General features: G+C 44.2%; 2 protein-coding genes across 3 annotated transcripts in view; one reads left to right on the top strand and one right to left on the bottom strand.

The window, feature by feature from the left end:
* bmp1a (bone morphogenetic protein 1a) overlaps window positions 1–11,454 on the top strand; it is a 47,052-nt gene extending 35,598 nt beyond the window's left edge. The window contains 10 exon segments of the mRNA XM_048243906.1: window positions 552–697; window positions 2,057–2,252; window positions 2,529–2,651; window positions 3,364–3,524; window positions 4,159–4,339; window positions 4,930–5,055; window positions 6,310–6,437; window positions 7,117–7,330; window positions 8,735–8,985; window positions 11,039–11,454. Of these exon segments, the coding sequence (XP_048099863.1) occupies window positions 552–697; window positions 2,057–2,252; window positions 2,529–2,651; window positions 3,364–3,524; window positions 4,159–4,339; window positions 4,930–5,055; window positions 6,310–6,437; window positions 7,117–7,330; window positions 8,735–8,985; window positions 11,039–11,176 (1,664 nt within the window). The 3' untranslated portion in view covers window positions 11,177–11,454.
* Window positions 11,455–19,057: 7,603 nt separating this feature from the next.
* disp3 (dispatched RND transporter family member 3) overlaps window positions 19,058–25,000 on the bottom strand; it is a 25,314-nt gene continuing 19,371 nt past the window's right edge. For both annotated transcript variants that reach the window (XM_048243762.1, XM_048243763.1), the window contains exons 15-21: window positions 24,668–24,843; window positions 24,323–24,449; window positions 23,940–24,085; window positions 22,778–22,937; window positions 22,267–22,380; window positions 21,400–21,617; window positions 19,058–19,974 (exon numbers count right to left, since the gene is read on the bottom strand). In XM_048243762.1, the coding sequence (XP_048099719.1) occupies window positions 19,627–19,974; window positions 21,400–21,617; window positions 22,267–22,380; window positions 22,778–22,937; window positions 23,940–24,085; window positions 24,323–24,449; window positions 24,668–24,843 (1,289 nt within the window). In that variant the 3' untranslated portion in view covers window positions 19,058–19,626. The remainder of the gene's footprint in view (window positions 19,975–21,399; window positions 21,618–22,266; window positions 22,381–22,777; window positions 22,938–23,939; window positions 24,086–24,322; window positions 24,450–24,667; window positions 24,844–25,000) is intronic.

The raw sequence follows: 25,000 nt of genomic DNA, 5'->3' as shown, positions 1-25,000 counted from the left end.
TTGCTTGAAGGTCACCTCAGTAATAACATTGTCGATGAAGGCAAATGAAAATCATCACAGGCAATGATGACTATGAACTTTTAAATAATTTATTGCTGTGAGAGGAAGAAGAAGATGATGGTGGTGATATAAAAAGACAAGTGGTACTGGCACTCATGTGGATTGTATTTTTTAAGAGGGCTGAATTCATTTTTGAAAGAGCACCCATTTCGTGCAAATTGGACTGCCACAAGGGCTTTACCATCACAAGGGCTTTACAATCACAAGGGTGTTCAGGCTTTAGAGATGCTCCTGAAGATGAGCAAATTAAAATGATGGTAGTCATGATGATGCTAGTAGTGATGGTGATGAAGATTATGTTAATGTCTATGACTCTCCATCATAAGCTACTATATGTGCTACTGAATATGACGGTGATGATAATGATGATGATGATGATGTGGAAGTCTTCATTATCAGCTACAATAATGTGATCCTGAATACGATGATGCTGATGATGATGACGACGATGGTGATGATGATTCTGTATGTGGCACTCTCCCTATCCTCAGCTATCTGTGGTGGGGAAGTGAGGAAGGACAATGGGCAGATCCAGTCCCCCAACTACCCCGACGACTACAGGCCCAACAAAGTGTGCGTGTGGAAGATCACCGTTGCCCAGGGCTACCACGTGGGCCTGACCTTCCAGTCCTTTGAGGTGAGCGGAAAGTTTTGAGACCATAAAGGTCACGGAGACCTTTTAAAAGAAAACATGAACGCCAACTGACCTTAGTGGTGCGCTTGTTCCTGGCAAAATTGCAGGTCAGAACAATCAGTAGTGGAACAAACTACACACTTAAAACGAATGTGTTAAAAACAACACAACTTGCGTTGTTTTTAACACATCTCTGTGTCCAGATAGGGACAACACAGTTTTTTATTTGTTACACAATATGTATTGAAAATAACACAACTTGCATTGAAAACACATTTTTTAACAGTTTTTAACACATCTCTGTGTCCAGATAGGAACAACACATTCGTTTTAAGAGTGTAGCTGACCGCAAGTGTGAGTAAATACCCAGCAAGGGCTATAAATAAGCCTGACGTAGAGTGTTTCAGAAGAAAAGGGGCAGGCACAGGGTGTTTAAATCTACCATGAGAGGCTTGGCAGCTGATTATGATGTGTGTTATTTTAAGCACGAGTTCATAATGAGAATAAACCCTGCAAGGATTTCTGTATTTGGTGAACGTGCATAGTAGTGTGTTAAGAGAGCACAGTACACACGAGCGAACCCGCAATGGGAGAGATCTAGTGCTGGAACAAGTGCAATGTATTTAACCAGAGAGAGAGAGAGAGAGAGAGAAGGGACTCTAGATGAGAGAGGGAATTAGATGAAGAGTGATTATGAGAGTGTAGCCTGCGTTCCAGCTGCCTCAGTACAAAGCCTCACATCTGCATCTGTTCCTGTGGTTGGTTGGTTCTCAGCTGGCAAAAATAGTTGTGTGTGTGTGTGTGTGAGGCTATCATATATATATATATATATATATCTATATATATATATAAAACCACATGTGCATGTGGGGTTGATGAGTTTAAACCAATCATCACATAAGCGTTTCAAGATGTGTGTGTTCGACAAACTGACTTCCATAGTCTGAACTTCTGCCGTAGGACAGCCAATGGCTTTGTTTTGGTAGTGTCTTGAAAATGTATCATGGTGGTTTCATGTAAGTGGCCTCAAGGACAGTTATCCAAATCATTTTATTGACCAAGATGAGATGCCTTAGAGTAGACTGTACATCTTACATCAACAGATACAATAAAGGTTGAGGAAAAAGGGGGTTCTTCATACCCTGTTTTATTATTATAATATATTTATTTCCTCATCCTTTCAGTCATGAAGTATAAAAAAATAAAGACATTATAGAGATTTAATCTCTTTTTTCAGAGTTTTTCATCTCTCTGTCTGTCTTCATCTCTACATCTGTTTTTCTGTCTCTCTTTCTTGCTCTCTCTCATCCTCTACCTCTCTCTCACCATCACCCACTCCCACTCCTGCCCCTGCTCCTCTAGATCGAGAGGCACGACAGCTGTGCCTATGACTACCTGGAGGTGCGCGATGGCAACTCAGAGAGCAGTCCTCTACTCGGCCGCTTCTGCGGCTACGACAAGCCAGACGACCTCAAGACCAGCTCCAACCAGCTGTGGATGAAGTTTGTGTCGGACGGCTCCGTCAACAAGGCCGGCTTTGCCGCCAACTTCTTTAAAGGTCAGATGTCAAAGGTCGCGTTGCTGTTAGCAAGCGAGGCTGACTCATTGTTTGTTTACGTCTTTTCCAGCTGTTATTTTCTACAGAAGTGTCATCAGAATGAACCTTCTGTGACTTGTTCAGTTTTGGGAACACATTGATACGATCAAGCATAAATATTATTGAAAACTGCTATCAGCACTTCAGCTCCTCTGATGACTTTGACGTCAAATTGCCAGGAGAGGGCGACTCATCGGTTGCTGTTATGTATTTTTGTTTATTTGTTTCTTTGTGTAGAGATGGACGAGTGTTCGAGGCCTGACAACGGCCGCTGTGAGCAGCGCTGTGTCAACACGCTGGGAAGCTACAAGTCAAACTGCGGCCTTGAGCTCTGACCTCGGACAAGCTATAGCTGTGAAGGTGAGCCCAAAGAGGGACACTAACATGAGGAGTTAGGCCCCATAGTCTTCCTCGCCAGTTTCAGTGTTTGTGCTTTTATATACTTCCTCTCCACAAAGTCTCGGTGATGTTCCCAGGACTTGCACTCACACAGTCAGTCAGTTTATCTTTACTGCCAGACTCAAGGTCCATTCAGAATAAAACATACCACACAGAACTGACACATAACAAAAGAAAGCATTACAGTTTTTTTTATAAAAGACAATGTCAGTGTTTCCACAAGAGTGACTGTATGGTATGACACTAAACAGTAGTAGAGTAGTATTTTCAGGGCTCTAGCATGTGGGCATGGCTGCATGTGTATTATAAGTCAGACGAGAAGTCAGTCTTAGAGTGTATAGAGTCTTATCAGGGCCATATACTGTACATGAATATCTTGATTTTTTTTCTGTAATAAAAACTGACCTTTAAAAAGGTCAACATATTATCACTGGCACACTGGAGCTTCATTTTATATTCTTAGTTGTAATTCAGATGTTGCGAGTAGACTCCACAGTGTGGGTCCTCCAAGTCAAAGAGTAAAGTTCTCTGATGTTAAGTCATTCAACTACGGGTAATCTGATTTCATCTCATTTGACTAGATAGAGATGTGCTGTTATGATCTGTATACTGTATCTGTACATTATCTCATTTGTTAATAGGTTTGTTTGTTTGTTTACTTTGTGGGTCTCAGCTGCCTGTGGAGGTTACATCACCAAGCTGAATGGCTCCATCACCAGCCCTGGCTGGCCCAAGGAGTACCCGCCCAACAAGAACTGCATCTGGCAGCTGGTGGCCCCGTCCCAGTACCGCATCACCCTGCTCTTCGACCTCTTCGAGACGGAGGGCAACGACGTGAGCACTAGGGCTTTGGTTGAGCGCGGGGTGGGTCGTCTGATTCGGTCTCACTCTGTGGTTGGGCTTGGCACTCTCTGGAGGATGAGATGGGTGTTGGATTTCCAGCATTTAAACGGCATTTTGTGATCAAATCAGCCACACGGGCGGTTCCTGCATTTCTATCACAAACAGGTAGCAATGGTGTAAGGTGGATGAGGCTGTATTTAACGTAACATATTTCACTTCACTTTCGGTAGGTGACATGTTCCATAATAGTGCCCACGTCACTGAGGGTGGTTCATACTGGCAGTATGTAGTTAGCCTGTAGCTAAAAGAGAGCTATATGCTAACTGGTCTAACCCACTTCCAGTGAGTTATGCTAAGCTAGGCTAATGGTGTCACACTGGGTTATAGCAGGCACAGAGAAGAGATGGGCATGCATCCTCTGTAACTCTGGAATAGATGGCAAATAAGCTCATTTCCAAAAGAGTTGGCGTGTATCTTTAAGACTGAAATTAAATCAAAACTGAAGCAGAATGAACACATTCGTTTTTAGAGTGGCATGTTACCATAAATAACATGTCATACATTATACTACACAGACATTCGTTGCTGTATTAAGATGGAATGTGTGTGTGTGTATTCTGGTCAGGTGTGTAAGTACGACTACGTAGAGGTACGAAGCGGACTCTCGGCAGACTCGCGGCTCCACGGGAAGTTCTGTGGCGCAGAGAAGCCTGAGGCCATTACCTCCCAGTACAACATCATGCGCATCGAGTTCAAGTCGGACAACACCGTGTCCAAGAAGGGCTTCAAAGCGCAGTTCTTTGCAGGTTCGTCCCCATGGGAATTCTCCGCTGACTTCTTCTCTTTCTTTTTGAGTCTTTCCCGACCGCACAGTGATTATAGGGTGCGTTTGTGAGTGTGTGTTTGTGCAAGTGTGTGTTTATGCGAGCATATGTTTGAAAGACGGTGAATATACTACCCTCGTTGTATAAACAGAGAGTGCCTTGTTGTTGTTGTCCAGCTAAACACAGAATAGTGCTGTCGTCCTGGAGCGTATCTTCTGATTTGTTCTAAATTCACTTGTATTTATTTACACAACTTGTCAGTCTGTCTACTAAGCAGACTGTCTGTCTGTCTGTCTGTCTGTCTGTCTGTCAGTCAGTGTGGTCAGTCTACACAGATATCTTAAACATTTCTAGATTTTTAGATTAGAGAGTGGTTGGAATTTGCACACTGGCATTATGCCAGAGGGCTTCTAAAGTCATTATCACACAGATGGGAAATATGGACCTGCTCTATACGTGTGTGTGTGTGTGTGTGTGTGTGTGTGTGTGTGTGTGTGTGTGTGTGTGCGCATGCGAGCGTGTGTGTGTGTCTGGTGTGGGGCATCACTGTGGTGTGTTGTGTGTCCCTGCAGACAAGGACGAGTGCTCCAAGGAGAACGGGGGCTGCCAGCACGAGTGTGTGAACACCTACGGCAGCTACAGCTGTCAGTGTCGCAGCGGCTTTGTGCTGCACGAGAACAAGCATGACTGCAAAGAGGGTGAGAGGGCCACAAACCCCTACACACATACACACATACACACATACACACACACACACACACACACACACTCATACACACATACAGTACACACACACACACACAAACGGCTTTGTGATCTAACAAGTTATTTCTACACTCAAATGTTCTCCTAAAGCTCAGTTGTGTATAGCGAGTTTGTGTGTGTGTGTGCACATCCGTGCCCATATGAGTGTGTGTGTGTGTGTGTGTGTGTGTGTGTGTGTGTGCACATCCGTGCCCATATGTGTGTGTGTGTGTGTGTGTGAGTGTGTGTGTGTGTGTGTGTGCACATCCGTGCCCATATGAGTGTGTGTGTGTGTGTGTGTGTGTGTGTGTGTGTGCACATCCGTGCCCATATGAGTGTGTGTGTGTGTGTGTGTGTGTGTGTGTGTGTGTGTGTGTGTGTGTGTGTGTGTGTGTGTGTGTGTGTGTGTGTGTGTGTGTGTGTGCACATCCGTGCCCATATGTGTGTGTGTGTGTGTGTGTGTGTGCACATCCGTGTGTCATATGAGTGCCCATGTGTGTGTGTGTGTGTGTGTGTGTGTGTGTGTGTGTGTGTGTGGTGTGTGTGTGTGTGTGTGTGTGTGTGCACATCCGTGCCCATATGAGTGTGTGTGTGTGTGTGTGTGTGTGTGTGTGTGTGCACATCCGGCGTGTATGAGTGTGTGTGTGTGTGTGTGTGTGTGTGTGTGTGTGTGTGTGTGTGTGTGTGTGTGTGTGTGTGTGTGTGTGCACATCCGTGCCCATATGAGTGTGTGTGTGTGAGTGTGTGTGTGTGTGTGTGCATCCATTACTTATATGAGTGTGTGTGTGTGTGTGTGTGTGTGTGTGTGCACATCCGTGCCCATATGAGTGTGTGTGTGTGTGTGTGTGAGTGTGTGTGTGTGTGTGCACATCCGTGCCCATATGAGTGTGTGTGTGTGTGTGTGTGTGTGTGTGTGTGTGCACATCCGTGCCCATATGAGTGTGTGTGTGTGAGTGTGTGAGGAGACATAACATGGAGACCAGGAGAGCGGGATGAGACAGACAGGGTATGCAAGTGCACACCACCCGGATGCCAAAACCAACAGCCGTGCTGGCCGTCTGATGTCTGAATAGCATGCCTGGCTGGGACGGGAGGATGGGGGAGGGAGAGAGGGAGAGAGAGAGACAGAAAGAAAGAAAGAGAAAGAGAGAAAGAAAAAAAAAAGAAAGGGAGAGAGAGTTGACTCTGCGCATGTGTTTTTCTTGCAGCGGGCTGCGATCACGTCGTGCACAGTGTGAGCGGCACTATCACGAGCCCCAACTGGCCAGACAAATATCCCAGCAAGAAGGCATGCTCCTGGGCCCTGTCCACCACCCCTGGACACCGCATCAAAATAGTATGTGCCTCTCCCATCCTGACGTTAACATCTTGTGTACGCATGTGTGTGTTCGTGTGTGTGTGTGTGTGTGTGTGTGTGTGTGTGTGCGTGTGTTTCCGTGCGTGTGTTTGCGTGCATCGTGTGCGCGCGCATGTGTGTGCGTGTGTGCGTATGTGTGTGTGTGTGTGTGTGTGTGTATGTGTGTGTGTGTGTGTATATGTGTGTGTGTGTGTGTGTGTGTGTGTGTGTGTGTGTGTGTGTGTGTGAGAATGTGTGTGCTGTATTGTCAGGTCTGATTATTTTCAGAGCAGTGTCAGCAAATGTTTGCGGGTATAAACTCCATTATGTGATGTTTCCCATTATAGGCTTATTTGTTATTGTTAAAGCATGAGCCCATCTATTTCATACGTCAACTCAGAATATACCGCAGTCATCCATGACTGTGCTTAGCACACAATAGATATTTGCATTTTTTTTGAAACCCTGATTATTGTAAAATGTCTCGGCTTGTTGAAACGCCTGAAGGCATGTTTTTAGACGATGCTGTTTAGATAATGCGATGGCTGGCTCGCCATGTGTTTCACATAACAAAAACCACATCCTGCTCGTCTGGTCGACACCCAGGCAACAAACCCCAATTTCCTCCCTCTGGGCCACCTTAATGATTTCATTGATTGATTGGATTGATTGGTTACAGGCGTTCAACGAGATCGACATGGAGCCACACGTGGAGTGCGCCTACGACCACATCGAGATTTACGACGGGCGTGACGGGAAGGCGTCCAGCCTTGGACGCTACTGTGGCACCAAGAAGCCGCCGCCCATCGTGTCCAGCGCGAACAAGATGTTCATCCGCTTCTTCTCCGACAACTCCGTGCAGAAGAAGGGCTTCGAGGCTTCACACACTGCAGGTGCAAATCCTAGGATGAAAACGATTGTGTGTGTGTGTGTTTGTGTGTGTGTGTGTGTGTGTGTGTGTGTGTGTGTGTGTGTGTGTGAGAGAGAGAGAAAGACAAAGAGGAAGAGAGAGAGGGATGGAAAAGACACAGAGGATGAGTGATCTAGAGAGAAACTAAAATGAAGAGAGAGTAGGATTAGAGAGCACAGGGCATGTGAATGTGGCTGCGTGTGTAGTCATCTAAAAAACTCTTTAAAGTCCTCCATAAATCTCATCCTATATTGCCCGTGTGAAACGCTGTGACCAGATTATCAGACAGAGACTCCAATGAGGAGGACTGACTGACTAAAAAGAGTGACAAAAGGAGTGAGAGTTGAAAGTGTGGACAGGGCTTGATCCAGCAGGACCAGCGCGGGGCAGTGCAGGGGGGGGTTGTGCCAGGACACTGGCCCATGTGCCAAAGCCCACAGGAACGGCAGCAGACACTGACCAGCCTCCTGCCTGCCCTCTGTGACCGGGCTTTAGCTGCCTGCTGGGACGGTCGAGCTCACAGCGTCCGGCACGACTTTTTTTTTTTTTTTTTTGTTTTTTTCCCCTGTAATTTCGCGGCTCAGCAATTGTTATTCTCGTTTGGTCCGGGGTTGGGTTATGCAATGTGCTTACAGCATTAAGTTTCTCTAACAGTGGGGATTAGGATTAGGGCCAGGGTCTACCTTTGAGTTGTGTGGTTGTTTCATTTTTCATGCTGGTGAGAGCTGAAGGCCACACACTGCCTGCTTATTTACTTGGCCTTGTCCACAGTGTATATATTGGCCGGTGCTTTGTGGTGTCTTGCTATATTTTTTGATGTTTTTATTTATATTCATTGAAACCAACGAAATGTTTTACCACACTTTACAATACATGTCTTTAGTGCCAGGTGCCTAACAGGCGAGTCATTTTGATATAAAAGACAATTTTTTTAAAGGATGGTATTGTGCAAAAGTCTTAGGCATTTTGCAGTTATTATTATCTTGTTTTATTCATTGCACTTTCTGTAAAAAACAATAATGGAAGCATCCTTGCTTTAAAGCATTTTGTCCAGTATGCCTACAATTATTGTGGTATGCCTAAACCTAGCGTAAGGAAGAGGATTAGGGTTAGTAACAAGTATCAGAATGCATTAACATGTCCACTTTATTACTTTATTACACTGTAATAACCACCTGCAATGTGATGATAACCACATGTAATGTGATACAGCTTCAAACATTTTGACGTTTGTTTCTGTGTGCGTGTGTGTGTGTGTGTGTGTATGTGTATACTTATTATATATATATATATATATATATACTTATATATATAATGTGTGCGTGCGTGCGTGCGTGCGTCGCGTGTGTGTGTGTGTGTGTGTGTGTGTGTGTGTGTGTGTGTGTAGAATGTGGCGGTCATCTGAAGGCAGAAGTGAAGACTAAAGACCTGTACTCCCACGCCCAGTTTGGGGACAATAACTACCCTGGGGCGTCGGACTGTCAGTGGACCATCTCGGCAGAGAAGGGCTACGGCGTTGAGCTCATTTTCCAAACGTTCGAGATCGAAGAGGAAGCTGACTGCGGCTACGACTACATGGAGCTCTTTGATGGGCCTGACACCAAATCCCCAAGACTGGGCCGTTACTGTGGATCAGGGGTAAGACTGGCGTCAACAAACCCATGGAAACAAAGTAAAGAGCGACACACAGTTGAACATCCCAAGATGCAAGAGTAAAAAGGAGATTCCCAAATGAAGTACTTGGAGCATTATAATTGACACTCTTTACCATATTCCTTTACTCATACCCACTGTGTGAATCCATCTGCTTAATGTATAGTTTTGGGGCATCCATCTGCTTAATGTATAGTTTTGGGGCTTTGTTTGCCTTTAATGTGATAGTGAGAGACTGATAGGAAGTCAGTGGGAGGCAGAGATGGGGTGGGACCAGGAAAGGACCCAGGCCTGACCTGAAACCGGGTCTCCATGGGCACTTGGACCCGAATGAGGTACCGGCGCTGTCACCAGCTGTGCCCCCGCGCCCCCGAGCATCCACTTACTTTAGCTGTTTTTTTCCTCAATGTGCGTACGTAAAACCAAGAAACCCATTTGCCAAGAAACCCAGAAACCCAATAACATTCCTGTCTGAAGTGAGGAAGTGCATCAGTCGGTTGGTCGGTCGGTCTCTTAGAGACTCGCTTGTTAATTAGCCAGAGATAAGAACAATATGGGTCCATTATTTTGCCAGCCAGCCTGTTCCTGAGAATAAATCAGATCTTTGAGAGCTCTTCATTAGCACAAGCGGGTCAGTGGGGCAGCCGGCAGACCTGCAGGTGTTGCACGATTATTCCACATCTTGTAATCCATCTGACGGCGACCTAAATTCAAACTAATCCCACATGAAAAAGCGGAGCTAACCTTACAAAAGGGAGTTGCAGGGTGTTTGTAGGGAGTAACCCTCACAGGCCTTTACCTGTATATACAATCCTTAAACACAGAGTCAGTGATGCTGGGTGGAAGGTTGTTGATGTTTGAGCTCATCAGACAATCAAATTGAACCCCTTCTTGTCTTGCGGATGAAGTAATATGTCGATTGGCTGGAATTTGTCGATTGGCTAGGAAAGGCCAGGATTGTGTCCAAAACCAGTGCAGACACAGAATGGACAGCTGAAGGACTGTGCGGAAATAAAAGACTAAATTCAACATGAAGTGTATTGTATCAGAATTTAAAACTACACACTACTTTGAGGGAGCTAGGAGTTGCCGTGGAAACAGAGTACCGTGGCTTTGTTCTATGACCTTTGAGCCTCATTCAGACTTTGATGCACAGATGAAATTGATGTGATGCTGGGAATGGGACACTCCTGTCTTGGGCCAGTAATGAGCACTGACCCTGGTATCTCTAATTCCCCTGTCTGTGGTCAAGTGGAGAAAATGGTGCTGCACACACACACACACACACACACAGAAGACACGGGGAGTCGGACTCCACACTGCCGTGGCGTCCATTCCCACTCTAGGAGCATCAGCTTAGTTCCATTCCGCTTCAGCTCACCAGCCGCCTCCGCTTATTTCCCCCGAAGCCCAGCCGCAGCAAATTGGTCGTGGCAGGCTCCGAAACGGCCAGTTATGTCCACGGTAATGAAGGGACTGATCCCTCCATTAGCGCTCCTGTTGGGAAAACCCCTGCTGAGCACCGAGGCGAGAAGTGCGGCCAAGGGGCAGGGCGTAAGACTGGCCGGTGTGTACACACACTAAGCTGAAGCCGCACGACGCCACGTCAGAGCGGATGCCCTGGCATATCGCTCTGTGCAGCCAGTACTGGATGGAGGCTTTATACATTCACACAAGTGACGTCAACGTGCTCATGTACAGTTGGATCATACATCAGGCGCTCATAAATGGAGTGCTTGGGGTTGAGGAACTCCCAGTCAAGTAGGGTGTATTGCAGCAAGGAGAAAGATGACAAATGTCCAAAGTCAACCTTGACTAGATTCAGTGGCTTCCGTTTATAAGCCTGATAGAGATATAGTCAAAGATAATTTAAGCAACTAAGGCATTTCATAATATAACAACATTTACTGCAATGTAACCATGTAACAATATACTGAATTTGTTCTTCTCTGTCTGTTTTTCTCTTGATTTCTCCACACTCTGTCTGTCCATTTTTGCTTCTTCTTGTTCTCTCTATCTCTCTCTCTCTCACACACAGCCTCCTGAGGAGATCTACTCTGCCGGCGACTCGATCGTCATCAAGTTCCGCTCTGACGACACCATCAACAAGAAGGGTTTCCACGTCCGCTACACCAGCACCAAGTTCCAGGACACGCTGCACTCGCGTAAAAAGTGACCCGTGGGGGCCGGGAGGGGCCGACCGGGGCCCAAGGAGAAGCGCAGGGGCCCCAAAGGGAGGCGCCAGCCCGTCGCTCGGAGACCCCCGGCCGCCAAGATCACCCAGACTGGACGCAAGACCAGCCGCAAGACCGCCAACCGCACCTCAGTAGTTCCCAGGGGCTCTGGCGCCCCCTAATGACTGTGAGGAGTATAAGCCATTCTGCCGTAGACCTTGTTTTTACCTTTTTTTAATGGTTATGTTTGGGATTGGGGGGGGTGGGGGTTGGAGTGGGAGGGTGGCGCTGATGGGAGGTATTTCTGGCTTAGGTGTGTTTTTGGGGTGGGTTGGTTGAGGGGGAAGAGGGGGGTAGAAGAGGGGGAAGAGGGGGGTAGAAGAGGGGGAAGAGGGGGGTAGGAGAATAAATTGACCCCTGGATTGTTTGTTTGTTTTTGTTTTGTTTTTTGTTTTGTCTTTCTTTCCTTTTTTTTAAAAAAAAAAACAGAAAAACAAGCCTCCACAAATGAGAGCAACACGAACAGACAAGTTTCTCAGGATCTCCAGGATGACAGCCAGCAGGCTGTCAGATCCCTGTGCTAACGCCAGGCCAGTCCAGTCCAGCACACCACACCACACTATACCACAATGGGGGGGCATTTTGGGGGAGGGCAAGGGAATAGGGGGGGGGGCATTTTGGGGAGGGCAAGGGAATAGGGGAAGGGGTAAAGGGAGAGGGGTCCTAGGCAGATTCTCACCTCCATCCCTCTGTGGTTCCTTCCGGAAAGTCCTCTCGTCTGTCCGCCCTTCTCTGTCCCTTCGCAAAAAGGAGTCTGCGTCCAGAGATGATTTTTTGCAAAACAAAGACATGACTTGAGTTTTCTGACACTGTATGTTGCAGCAGAGATGCATGTATTTACCGCTCGGAGAGACCAAGAAATAATTGTACAGTGGCGGCGGCAGCGGTAGCGGTAGCTCCACCCTACCGCCACACACCATGTGTAACGACCATTTCCCTGGCCATCAGTCCCAGGATGTCCTCCTAAGTACCGTTAGCAAGGCAAATGAATGAATCAGTTACCGTATTAAAGGACTAATAAATGAAACGTGGCCCATGTCTGCTGGCTGTTAATTGCTTTTCCATGATGTGAACGTGTACGTGAATGTGTTCAATTGTCGCTTCGCACTTCAGCACACACGGTTTTCTGAAAGGGCCGTGGGTAATTTACAGCCTGTGGTGTCCATCATGGATGGCGATAAACGCTGTGTGCAGACAGTAAGTGCTCAAAGAAAGGGGGTTAAAATTAGCCCAGTGAAAACGCTGGTGATACAGTGCTTACATCGGTTGTCATCATCAATTGTTCATTACAATACCTCCTTTTTTTTACTCATGTCATGGGAAGGCATCTCTCTGTCGTTTTTCACCATGGGCATTACCTATTAAAAACTGGAATCAGGAGGTAGGTGATTTGTTTTTAGTGCATATTCACTTCTGCCCTCTTCCAAAAAAAAAAAAAATACAGAAGATGACTGATGAGGGTATATGTCATGCTAAGAATGTACACTGGCACACAAGCTATTACATTTGAAGCACTACCCTAGTCGGGTAAACCACAGCAGTATTGTCAATATGTCGTGCCAGTGGCAACAAAAACAGCATCAGGTACTTGATACTATGTACTGTATGTATTCTAGACACATGCTGTAGTGCTGTACAGTACTTGCTAGTGTGTTTGACATCTTTTGGGATGAAGCAAGTCTTTTGATTTGCTCTGTACATCCGGTTGATCAGGCCAGTCTTTGGCCTTTATTCATCAAGATCATCTTTCACTGTTCATTTGTCTTTACACACATCTGACATATACATGGGGAATGATGCCTATTGTACTGTGTGTGTGTTTTTTACATATCTGTCATCTTGTGCACATATTAAATTACATCTTCCATTGAAAATATGCATTACAAATATTCATTGGGCAGGGGGTTTATAGAAGCTTTGTACATCATCTCCAGTTCCTTACATCATCTGCTTACAAAACTACATTCTGCATAAAGCATTCCACCCACAATCAATCTACAGGGTAATTATGAAAAGTGACTTTAATCTGTGTGTTTTGTGGACCTGTTTGTACTCAACAAGGTTTTATCAAGATGGCAGCCCAGACATCTGGCTTAGTCACTCCCATAGGTCCAGAAGTATTACATGATCATTTCATTCTTCATCAGGAAATGAGGCTCTAGATTAGAGGCTTGATGATAAGGGGCTTCTGTCATCTATGAGTGTTTTCTGTTTGCTGTGAGATTTCATAAATGCTCTTAGCCTATACCTGCACTATGCAGCAGCAGCCTGTCATTTTGCCTTGAGTTCTGTTGCTTATACGCCCCCCTCTGAGATCTCATTTGACTCGACCTTATCGAGTGATTGAGTCACTGTGCCCCAGTGCTGTACAGGTAGATGAGTGGGAGCCAGAGGGGTTTGTGGGAGGTCACTGTGACAACGGAAACCGGCAGCACTTCCTCTCGTCTGTTTAGCTCAAGGTCATGTGGTCACTCTGCCCACGCTGACCCCTGGCCAGATGTGCCAAGTGGTACACCCAATTATAAACACACACACACACACACATACAGAGTATGTCACACACAGAGACATACACACGTTCACACTTATACACAGACAGAATACAAGAGGAGGTTTTTCAAAAAGCAACTGGTAATTTTCTCCATGTAAGTAAGCCTGTGATTTTGCTGAATTTTGCTTCCTGCATCAACCCACACATCCTGACTTGAATTTCAGATTGTATGTTTATCTACATCCTCTCATGCAATGCAATCATTTTGCCTTTCAGGGCAGAGGACACATCACATGTTTAGTCAGTGTTTGCCAATACCATAAACAATAAACAGCATAAATGTAGTGTAGCTAATAAACAATGATCTCATATTACTGGCTTCCTCCCCGATCTACAGGATTTGTGTTGTTTTAGTTTTCTTTGTGTTTGTTGGCTGTGATGCTTGACTTGACAGGTTTGAAAGGGGATCCTGTGGAAAAGTTGCTATCTCTTACATGTAGGTGAGAAGTCTGTTGTTCAGTTTTCTCATTTTAGAAACAACAAAAGAATAAGAAAACCTTTTTTTTTCTCTCTGTGATTTTTATATTTACTGTTGTGGTGTCAATGAGCCCTTTCCATTCAGTGGTGTTCAAGTATAGTATAATGTCCCTTTTTAAATACCTCTTTTATATACATATACAGACGTAATGCATGACATTGTAATGAAAGGTCATCCGTGGCCCTAGAAAAGCAGCTCTTCCGGATATACAGTGGTGTAAATTTAGACCTGAAGCTTTTATGCATTTCCCTTGTGAAGTGTGGTCTTAGATCATCAGTACAACTACAATGACTGAGGAAGGTCATGTGTTTCGTTGTTTCTTTCAGTACAGGATGTGCACATTCAACTTTGGGTTTGTGTATGCATTTAATGATATGTATGTACAGTATATATGTATGTATGTATATATGTATTGATAATTGTACTCAAACACACTAATATTAGCTCCTTTGATGTACAGGAAGCCTATATGACCACAAATATCATAGATTCAAAACTAAAGATGCAATGTATTTATATTGTATAGCTGATTTTCACAAACGTATTTGTGTTAAGAACTGTATTTCATAAAGATGATAATATTTTCAATTTGAAAAGGCTCATGTCACATTTTTGATGCTGTCCTTCAAATCCTTCCATGTTGACCATACAATGAAGTTGGGATATCTCACCATCTGCAAAGGTGGTGTTGTGCTTAAGAAGCCCGGCTACCATGCACTAGCCACAAAAGTTGTGAGTTCAATTTCCAAAAACCATTGTGCCCTTGAGCAAGCACTTAACCCAGAGTTGCTCCAAGGAGATTTGCCCCTGTAAGTTGGTATCTGTAAGTTGCTGTGGATAAAAGTGTCTGCTAAATGCATCAACAGGAGGTGTGACTGTGTACCTTAGCAGCTATCTATGAGATTCTCTCAGTGAGTCAGAACCTCAGAGACCCTATTACAGTAAACTAAAGAAATATGATGACAAAATGTCAGCACATACCCCTACTAGACTGTTCATAGCCTCAAGTATTTTTGTCTTAATTCTGTAATCACACTATTGAAACTTTTAATCAATATTATATGTGTTAGACACAAACATATCAAATCAAGTTAATCATTGACTTCCTGGTTTTGCATTGCTGCCATATGATATTGTAGCTCCTTCTTTTAGGATGTTTACTTCTAAAGCAATATTATGTAGCTCTTTTACCTCTACACTTATGAAGACACACCAAAGTCCTTTTTTTTTTTTTTTTTTTTTATTTATTTATTTATTTTTTTTTAGGCAAGTCACTCCACTCGGTGGCCATATTGTAACACATTTTGGGCACCAACAACGCATTTTATATTGTGGAGCATGGACTCTGACATTGCCAATGCATGCCCCATGCATGGTGTAACAATAAATAACTTTGTTGGTACCATGCGTATATATGGCCCTTTGTCAGTTTTCGACACACTAGGCACCCCCTTAGCCGAATGGGCACCAATATGTCGATAAGTGATTACAAGTGAAAAAAATACCAATTTACATTGTGTCTGATTAAAAACTTGATGGAAGGATGATGGGTTAAAAATAAGTAATAAGTAAACACTACAAACTTAATGGAATAAAAATGGAATCAGACACAGAACTATGCCCAGGGACTTGAAAAACTCAATCAAGTGCATCACTGCTTAATCCGCAGTCACCACTAAGCATTGGAATGGTTTAGAAATGTGCACAGCAGCTTTAAATCATCTGTCCATTCCCACTCACATTCAAGTCCATTTTCTTCACAGTTGTCTACAGCTCCATGTCCTCAAAACAGAAATGGTATTTTGCACATACCACTGGCCTGAATATTTATGCACTGAACAATTTGCATGTTTTTTTGGTTTAGTGCATATTTTCATATGCACTAAACATGTTCATTGGTTGTTTTGTAGATCACTTTTTTGTAGTACACACACATCAACTCACCCCCCAAAAACTTTAGGGCTCCACACAATTAAGTAACATTACCCCTCTCATTGTGCTTCAGAGCATTTGGTGACTGTTATAGGTCTAAAATATAATTAAATGAATCTGCATAATTAAAAAGTATGACATGAGATAGTACTCTAATTTCTGTCAGCACAGTGAAAAACAGTCATGCATTGCAAATTCTGTCCAACTCTTTGCTAGGGGGGGCTAACATTATCGTTTCCATTGTATTCAATGTCAAATAATTAAATTCTCTCCCGATTCTGGATGTGTGCAGCCTTTGTAAACACATATAACCATATTAGCATATAAATTGCATTTATTATGAATTACATTCATCAGCTGAGGATGATGCCTCCTTGCTTTGTTGTTATAGTTTTTGGTTTGTTTTCCTATCAGCACCAATGCTAACAGAGACACAGATTTTTAAGCAGCTGGTGACGTGCGGTGAGGGAGTAACCGCCTTGGTCATTGGAGGCCTCTGCAGGTCAAGCATGAGAAGGCCTCTTTATAGGGAACCTTCTTGGCAGACAGATTTAGAAAGAAGCACAGAGTTGTGCCTTAGCTTTTCTGAGAGGAGCAAGTGGTTTTGACCAGGTGCCTTTGAATTGGCTTTTAATGGTACTAGCAAGCTGCTTCAGAGAGGGAGGGATAGATCATGTCAGGTCAAGGAGCCCTGCTCTCACAATGAGAAGGCCTTCATAGTACTCTTGAGTGAGACAAGTTTGGAGGTGCAACATGCACTTGTTTGATCATCAGAAGTGACAACATCCTCTGCAAGGATGCAGGATGATCATGGAAAACAAACACATTTCAGTGTATTCTATACTAGAACATGGTTTAGTATAGTAATGGATCTGCCTTCAGAATAAGTGGTAAACCTAATAAAAGAGCCCTATGTCTTTGTTTTGCTAAGAGAATGATGTCATTGGGGCATTTATAGGAGGTTTACCACTTACTCTGAATTAACAATTTATCAGTAAACCAGGCCCCTGGAATACCCTTTTACCTATGTTTCTTTTTTATGTTTAGGGAAATGTAAACACGTGTAATAAAAGACAGAAACAGGGAATTAGAATACAGAATAACTCTCTACTATTAAATGAATATACAGGCCTTCAGAATGTTAAAGTCCAGGGACAATTTTTGTTGTTGTTTGTTTAGCATTGTTTGTCAACAAACAAAACCTACACATCTTTAAAGGCAGCTTAAGGTGACCTGCTCAGCATGTAAAGAAGGACATAAAAAAACACTGGAAACTGTTTGATCTCCAAAGGGGTTGTCATCACAGGCTGTCTGAAAGAAGGGTTTATCCAGTGCAGACCAAACTAGAGACAAAAGCATTCCATCAAAGAGCAGACTAATTGCACTTTCGATAAACATTTCACACAGAGACACAATTGTAAGTGCTGGTATAATTTAATATCATTAATAGTGGTATCAATCAAACATGCAGCTCAAATAGCTGCAAAACAGAAATGACTGATCACTTAACAATAAAACACAATGGCGTTCAGATAAATGACAAATGACCATACGGAGGCAAATGCAGCCCTGATGAGGGTTTCTCTTGCAGTTTACATTTCAAAACAGAAATGCCTCAAAATTACTATTCAACGACGGCTTGCTTGAGAAACGACTACCACCTTTAACACAAAAGGCACAAACACAATTTGTCTGACTCTTTAAGTACAGCTCGTATGATTAAATGTGCACTGGCAAATGAGCGCACGAAAACAATGGCATCACACTTGGAGCCAGAGCTAGTGAAGTATGAAATAACTTTGAAAAAAAGAAAAAGCTCCATTCTCATTTGGGATTCAATTTTTTTTTCTTTTTTCGGTTGTATTCAAATTAGTCTTGACCTACTCTGTTTAAATATACTATGTCTGCCTGAATGACACACTTACAGGCAGTGTATTATCAATAAGAAAAGACTGTGCAGGCTTGCAGATATCCCATTGTCATTTGTTATTTGATAGATTTCACAGGTCCATTAAATCAGCATAGTGACTTTCCCTTGGTATACTGTAGGTACGATTGTAACCTCACAAGAGAGACGGGCGGTTAATTTCCATTTGTCTACAATACATTCATTATCCTCCCTCTCCACTGGCTGCACAGACATTGAAGCGCAGGCAGTGGCAAGTGGATCTCTGTCTGTGTGTGTGCATGTGTTTATGTGTGTGTGTGTGTGTGTATGTGTGTGTGTGTGGAGCTGTGCAGGTCTCCAGGGCGATTAGCATAGATCCGGCTCAGCATGTGACCTGTCAGTCAAACTGTGGAGTCTGACAGCCTCAGGGTGCCTACAGGACAGAGAGCTGTGTGTGGCTGTGGAACACCTGGCCATTTTCTCTCCTCTGCTCCCTCCTCTCCTCTCCCTCTCTCTCTGTGTGCCTCTTTCTCTATTTAGCTCTGCCTTCTCTATGCCTCTTTATCTTTGTTGTTCTCTTGCAGTCTCTCTTTCTCTCTATCTGTATCTCTGCAGTTCTCTTCTCTTCCGTTCATACTCACTGTTCATCACCTGGGCATTTCTCTCCTCCACTCTCTTTATTTACCTGCAGTTCTTTTCGTGTTCTCTCTCTCTTTCTATGTATACCTCTCTCTGTCTGCAGTTCTTTTCTTGATCTCTCTCTCTCTCTTTCTATGTATACCTCTTTCTCTATGTATATATGTGCAATTCTTTTCTTGTTCTCTCTCTCTCTCTTTCTATGTATACCTCTCTCTCTGTCTGCAGTTCTTTTCTTGATCTCTCTCTCTCTCTATGTATACCTCTTTCTCTATGTATATATATGCAATTATTTTCTTGTTCTCTCTCTCTCTTTCTATGTATACCTCTCTCTCTGTCTGCAGTTCTTTTCTTGATCTCTCTCTCTCTCTATGTATACCTCTTTCTCTATGTATATATATGCAATTCTTTTCTTGTTCTCTCTCTCTCTCTTTCTATGTATACCTCTCTCTCTCTTCATGTCTGCAGTTGTTGTCTTGCTCTATGCCTCTTTCTGTATCTCTGCAGCTCTCCCCTCTTCTACCACGTCTGTTCTGCCCATCTCTTTTGGGCACCATCTCTTTCCAACTCAGTCTCTCGGCCTGTCTCTTGTGTCTCTCTGGTAAGTTCCCTTTGTCATACATTAATGCTAGAAGAATTCACAGAATTCAAAGGGCCAAAACACAGTCTTTTCTACTGTCACAACTGACCCTTTTTTCTCACTTCAAGTTCTGTACATAGAAAAGTTTGAAAAACTTTGTACATATCTATGTGTAGTTATTATTCAGTCTGTCGTGTTCATATACAGTGTAAGTTCTGCTTCATAAAACCTGTACATCATGTGTGTTTGTGCATAGACAAGGAATTATTACGCCCTGCCTTGTCATTCCGATGCAGCAGTGGGGTTGTTCACTGACATCTTTGTTGTTTACATGTTGAAGGTGTACCAGGGGCCGGGGAACAGCTGGCCCCAGACCCAAAAGACGACGGCCCCCAGGCCTATGGCAAGTAGCACCACCAGGCTGGCTCTCAGCACCGCCCTGGGGGGCCTACGGAAGCCCTCAGGGCCCATGGCAGCCAGCATGGCTGTGGTGACTACCAAGGTGAACACGATGGACACAGCTGTGTTGATGGCTACGATCTGGCCAAACTTGGCGAAAGGCACAATGACACAGAAGAAGAGTGGGACGGTGGAGATCACCGTGGTGACGGCACTGGATACTATGGCAACGCCGACGTGGTCAATGGCCTCCAGGGTCCTTAGGCCGAAAGGATCCTGAGGAACAGAGGAATAATATGAAGAGTTTGGTTCCAGACTCTAAATCCTCCATTTTAATGAATTTTCATGAATCATTTTTTTACATTTTGCTTTCCAAGTAATTTCAGTAGAACTTTAATTGGGTATTGTTATTTATTTATCTTCACTAAATAAAAACAACAACAACAACTGCAATTTTATTGATATTACCTGAAATACACAATTAAATAACATGACTTATTGTTTTAAAAAATGGAGATAGGGTTTTGGAACCAAACATATGCTTCATGAACTTCACTAATGAGTGAGTAGTGGCACAGTGCGGTTTGAAATGTGAGACAAATGGCCCTTTCCATTTGACTTGTAAATCCGTCGCCCGAGTTGGAAAGTGTAAATTACCCAGCTTTCTTGCGGCATTTCACGCAGGCACGCCCCCTTTACCTCAGAGTACTTGAGGGTACCCCGAGGTGGATGTACAACCTTATGACAAACATGACTGCGCCCATAGTTGAGATGAGATGACATGTATTTTTTTCCATATGTACTGTGTTGATCATTTTAATGTTGATGCAATGCTCTTACACACTAGATTGCTGCTTCAATCCAGTCACCAATTCATGCATTGCACAGTCTTGCTGTGCGTGCGATACAATGTAACAATTTGTTTTCCAACCGTTTAGCTAGAGGCTACAGAATACATGTACAAAACAATAACAATGACTAGCCTCCTGCTAATGCCCCTTGTGGCTCGAGAGAAACGCGTTCCTTTAGCAACTCATTCGTTCATGTTGTACGGGTGGGTGTACGATGATTTACGAGTCTAATGGAAAGGGCCAACAGTCATTTGAAATCAGACAGCATATTGTTTGTTTATGATGTTGTAGGGAAATTAAAATAACTTTCCTCAAAGAAACCCAATATACTCTCTCAATATACCCTCTAGAAATTGGATATGAAATATTCATACAATGTTAGCGTTTATGTTTGGTCCTCGCTCCCTTTATTAATAGACATATCTTAAATCCCACAAAATAATAGAATGTCAGTTACAATCAGCAAAGCCCTAGTCCTTTTTCATGTGCCCGAAGTCACTTATTTTGTGATCTCTAACCACATAAAGCTCCTCAGCCAATATTTTTTTTCAGTAATAGCCTCTCATTTCCTGGGTGACAAGCATCACGCCCACCTACTCCTTTCATCTTCTGGCTCCTTATTCACAGAGGGTGGCGCTGGGAGGCCATTTAGCAGAGTGAGATGCAACACAAGCACTCTGGGACCATTCCCTCAAGGGCTGATATTCTCAGACTCTCAGAATGGGAAACATCATAAAAAAGCAACAGAAGGAGAAAGAGAGAGAGAGACCCCTAAGCCAGGCGAACGCACTCGAGGAGAACATACCAGGGGATTAAGATTAAATAAAAAGACAAGCTCTGTTGTGTTTACCCCGCAGTGAGGTGAACTGGGAGTGGATGCAGCAGATGCGGCGGCAGCTGCAGCAGCGACGGCAGCGGTGTTGGTGTCCACAGCCAACAGGTAGCCCTCCACCAGGTGCAGGCAGTAGTCCACCGACGAGCCCACCAGGATGGACAGGGAGATGGCCTCCACCGCGCCCATTTCCCAGCCTAGCCAGTACATGATAGCCACCACTGTGCACACCACCCCTGCAACAATTACATTCATTATTCACCACACACACACACACACACACACACACACACACACACACACACACACACACACACACACACACACACACACACAAATAATAACAGTGTAAGGTCAAATAAACCAGTTTACATTGCGTTGATGCTTACCCAACACATAGGTTCATACATGTATGATATTGAAATATATTGCAGTATGATTATATTGACGTTATGGGTCAAGACATGACAGAGAATATTTCCTGAAAACCACATAGGTTTCCGGTCACCACAGTCTTCATGCTGTAAACCCCTTCCCTTTGCTAGTCACACAGTAGATCTTAAACCCACCACCTCTCATTCACTTGCCTAACACACACACACACACACACACACACACACACACACACACACACACACACACACACACACAATATTCCACCATTGTGTTTTCCAATGGAATTCAATTTTGACTCAATTTAGTCTTTCATTTATGTACCAGCGGGTGTCATGAAGGGGCCTCACACAATCTGCAGCCTTAACAATACAGTTAGCAGAGCCTGTAAGAGCATTCAGTTTGAAATACTGCAACCCACTTCATTCCCATTCCATGTTTTAAGGCTGCAACTGTATGGTAGGACGGAAAGACGGAAACTCAAGACTTTACCCAGAATGCTGAGCAGGATGGGCAGCAGCAGGAGTGGATGAGCGGTGAAAACGGACACGGCGGCGACACAGATGACCAGCGACAGGAGGAGACTGTAGAGGGCGCTCTCCACACCTGGAGCAACAACAGCAGACAGTGACGACCACAAGTGATCGATCGGACGCCAGATGACACGTCCATCTTTACCAAGCTCACAGTGAGCGTGACTGAATAACCTGCACACTTCATCTGCTCATCAGCCGCGCGTCTAGGGTTGTTGGCACGGTGTCAAGTTTCAGTCATTCTCTACAAGTGTTCAGTGCTCTTATTGGTGCATGAAGGTATCTGTTGCTATGGTTACAGCAAGTTGCTGATGATTACCAAGGCTCTGTACGCGGTGTACACTGATTGTTGACTCCCAGCTAAATTAATCACAGAAAAATGAGTGCGGGCCTTGGACTACTTTGATTAATTTTTTTTCTAGGCTTTTCTCTCTGTCCCTGGCACCTGCTGGTTTGGACGGAGCTCTTACCAATGATCTCCATGAAGATCTGCTTCCAGTGCTCACAGGTCTGGAAGCCACGGCGCAGAGAGGACGCCTGCGGGAGAGAGGCCAGCAGCTCCTGCAGGAAGCTCTCCCACTGCACGTAGTCAGCGTGCGTCTGGAACGACGACTTCCCTTTGTAGGTAGTCTGTGTGTGTGTGTGTGTGTGTGTGTGTATGTGTGTGTGTAAGAGAGAGAGACACAGAGAGAGTGACAGAGAAAGAGTCATTCTTTTAGGAGAATTCTCGAGGCTTATACTGACAATAACAATGACAGTTTAGAAAATAACAGATTGAAACTTTATCATAATAAAATGTAGAAGCAATCATCTTGATGAGATGGAACAACAGTTTCTCTAGTTTTATATCTTGAATGATACCATATGCCATAATGTTACCATCTGTCCACTGCTATCACACAAACAGTCCAATTGTAATACAACTGCTTGCTGCTTGACTTTTCCCTCATTAAATGTGTGATGATGAAATGTTTAAAAAGCATCACAGCCTCTTTTAGGTGTCTGAGGTTGGAACTGATCATCTGTTTCCTGTCTCTGAGTCACCATCATGATTCAGACGCACACCTGTACACTCTGGCACAACACTTTCTCATTTCACTGGTTATATCAGCACAGATTTGGTGAGGCTGGTAAATTAATGCATGGTGCAAATAACAGAATGATTTTACCATCCATTTAAATATGTACTTGTTGAACACACACACACACACACACACACACACACACCACCACCCATTTGTCATTGGATAGCACATCTTATGTAATAGTTGAATCTACAAAATCTGCATGCTAGATGTTAGAACAACACACATGGGATTGGGAATGGGCAGAAAAACATCACAAACCAAGAATGACAGTCCTGTCCCTGTACTGAAACACTACTGACAACACAGAATACTCCTCTGCATCCCCTGCATATTCCCAGAGATGAACTGGAGAAAGATCAAATGCTGCCCTGCTGTGGCTAACAAACAAACAAGACTAAGTACCAATAGAGATATTATACTACCACGGTGACATGACAAGAATAAATAATCTGGATCCAACTGAGATTTATACTGATAGAACCCTGCAGCGTAAGTGGTGAACACATTTCTTATCTATATGGAGATATAGATATGGAGCACTCACCGACTCGAAGGCCATGGAGATCCAGTGCACTCGGCCCCCCTGCATACCGATGGCCCCGTGAGACAGCTGCCCCGGCAGCAGGTTGGGCTCGGGCAGGGAGTGGCACTCTGGGTGCATCAGAGGGAGAATGCTGGAGAGGCTGTTGCCTGAGAGGGAGAGAGGGGGAGAGAGAGAGAGAGAGAGAGAGCAGAGGAAGAGAGAGAGAAAAAAGGAAGAAAGAGAGAGAAAGAGAGTGAGAGAAGGAAGGGGTAATTTTTATGTTTGTGTGTATGAACGTGTGTGTGTGTGTGTGTGTGTGTGTACGCACATGCACATTTGCACCTGTATGCGTACACATGTATGTGCGCCAAAGCATCTCTACCTGTCCTTCAGTGCATACTCACCTGCAGGTAAACACTGCGCTCCGCCAGGCTTGACCAGCTTGCTGTTGGCACTGATGGCTTTGCAGAGTTGGCAGAGATGGCCAATCTCTTTAAAGAGGTCAAAGCTGGGATCATAGATTACACTGCCCTTTGGAGAGAAATTCAATTTCCATCTCATTAATGCCCATACGAATTATAGCTTGCTCCAATTAAATTACTATATTATACTATATATTTATGATGCAATAGCTCATCGCCATGCCCTCCAACACACACATGCTGTACACTGATGGGATGTGTCTTACCGTATTACTGGTGTAGTATTATCAGCAGTATTTCATTACATCAGACAACATGACTACTTACCATATCTCCAATGACATGGTTGTCCAGGTACTGTGTCCGATTGATGCCAAGTATGCCAAACACCACAAACACCATGGCTCCAGTGTCCACCAGGGGGCGCACTGCCGGCTTCCCGCACACGCCTCCCCCACAGGGGTTAAAGCCCGAGGTCTTGGATGTGTTTGCCAGGGTCGGCTCTGAAAGAGAGTAAGAGAGAGGGAGAGAGAGAGAGAGAGAGAGAGAGAGAGAGAGAGAGAGAGAGAGAGAGGTCTGGGTAATGAGAGTGGTTGCCTGGAGCCAGGGAGTTGAGTTTGTGGCACAAACACACAGTTTGAGTTTCACTGAGGCTCACAC

Source organism: Alosa alosa, chromosome 5, assembly GCF_017589495.1.
Source record: "Alosa alosa isolate M-15738 ecotype Scorff River chromosome 5, AALO_Geno_1.1, whole genome shotgun sequence".
Lineage (NCBI taxonomy): Eukaryota > Metazoa > Chordata > Actinopteri > Clupeiformes > Clupeidae > Alosa > Alosa alosa.
Note: the sequence above shows the minus strand (reverse complement) of the source record. Positions and strands in the feature narration are given on the sequence as shown.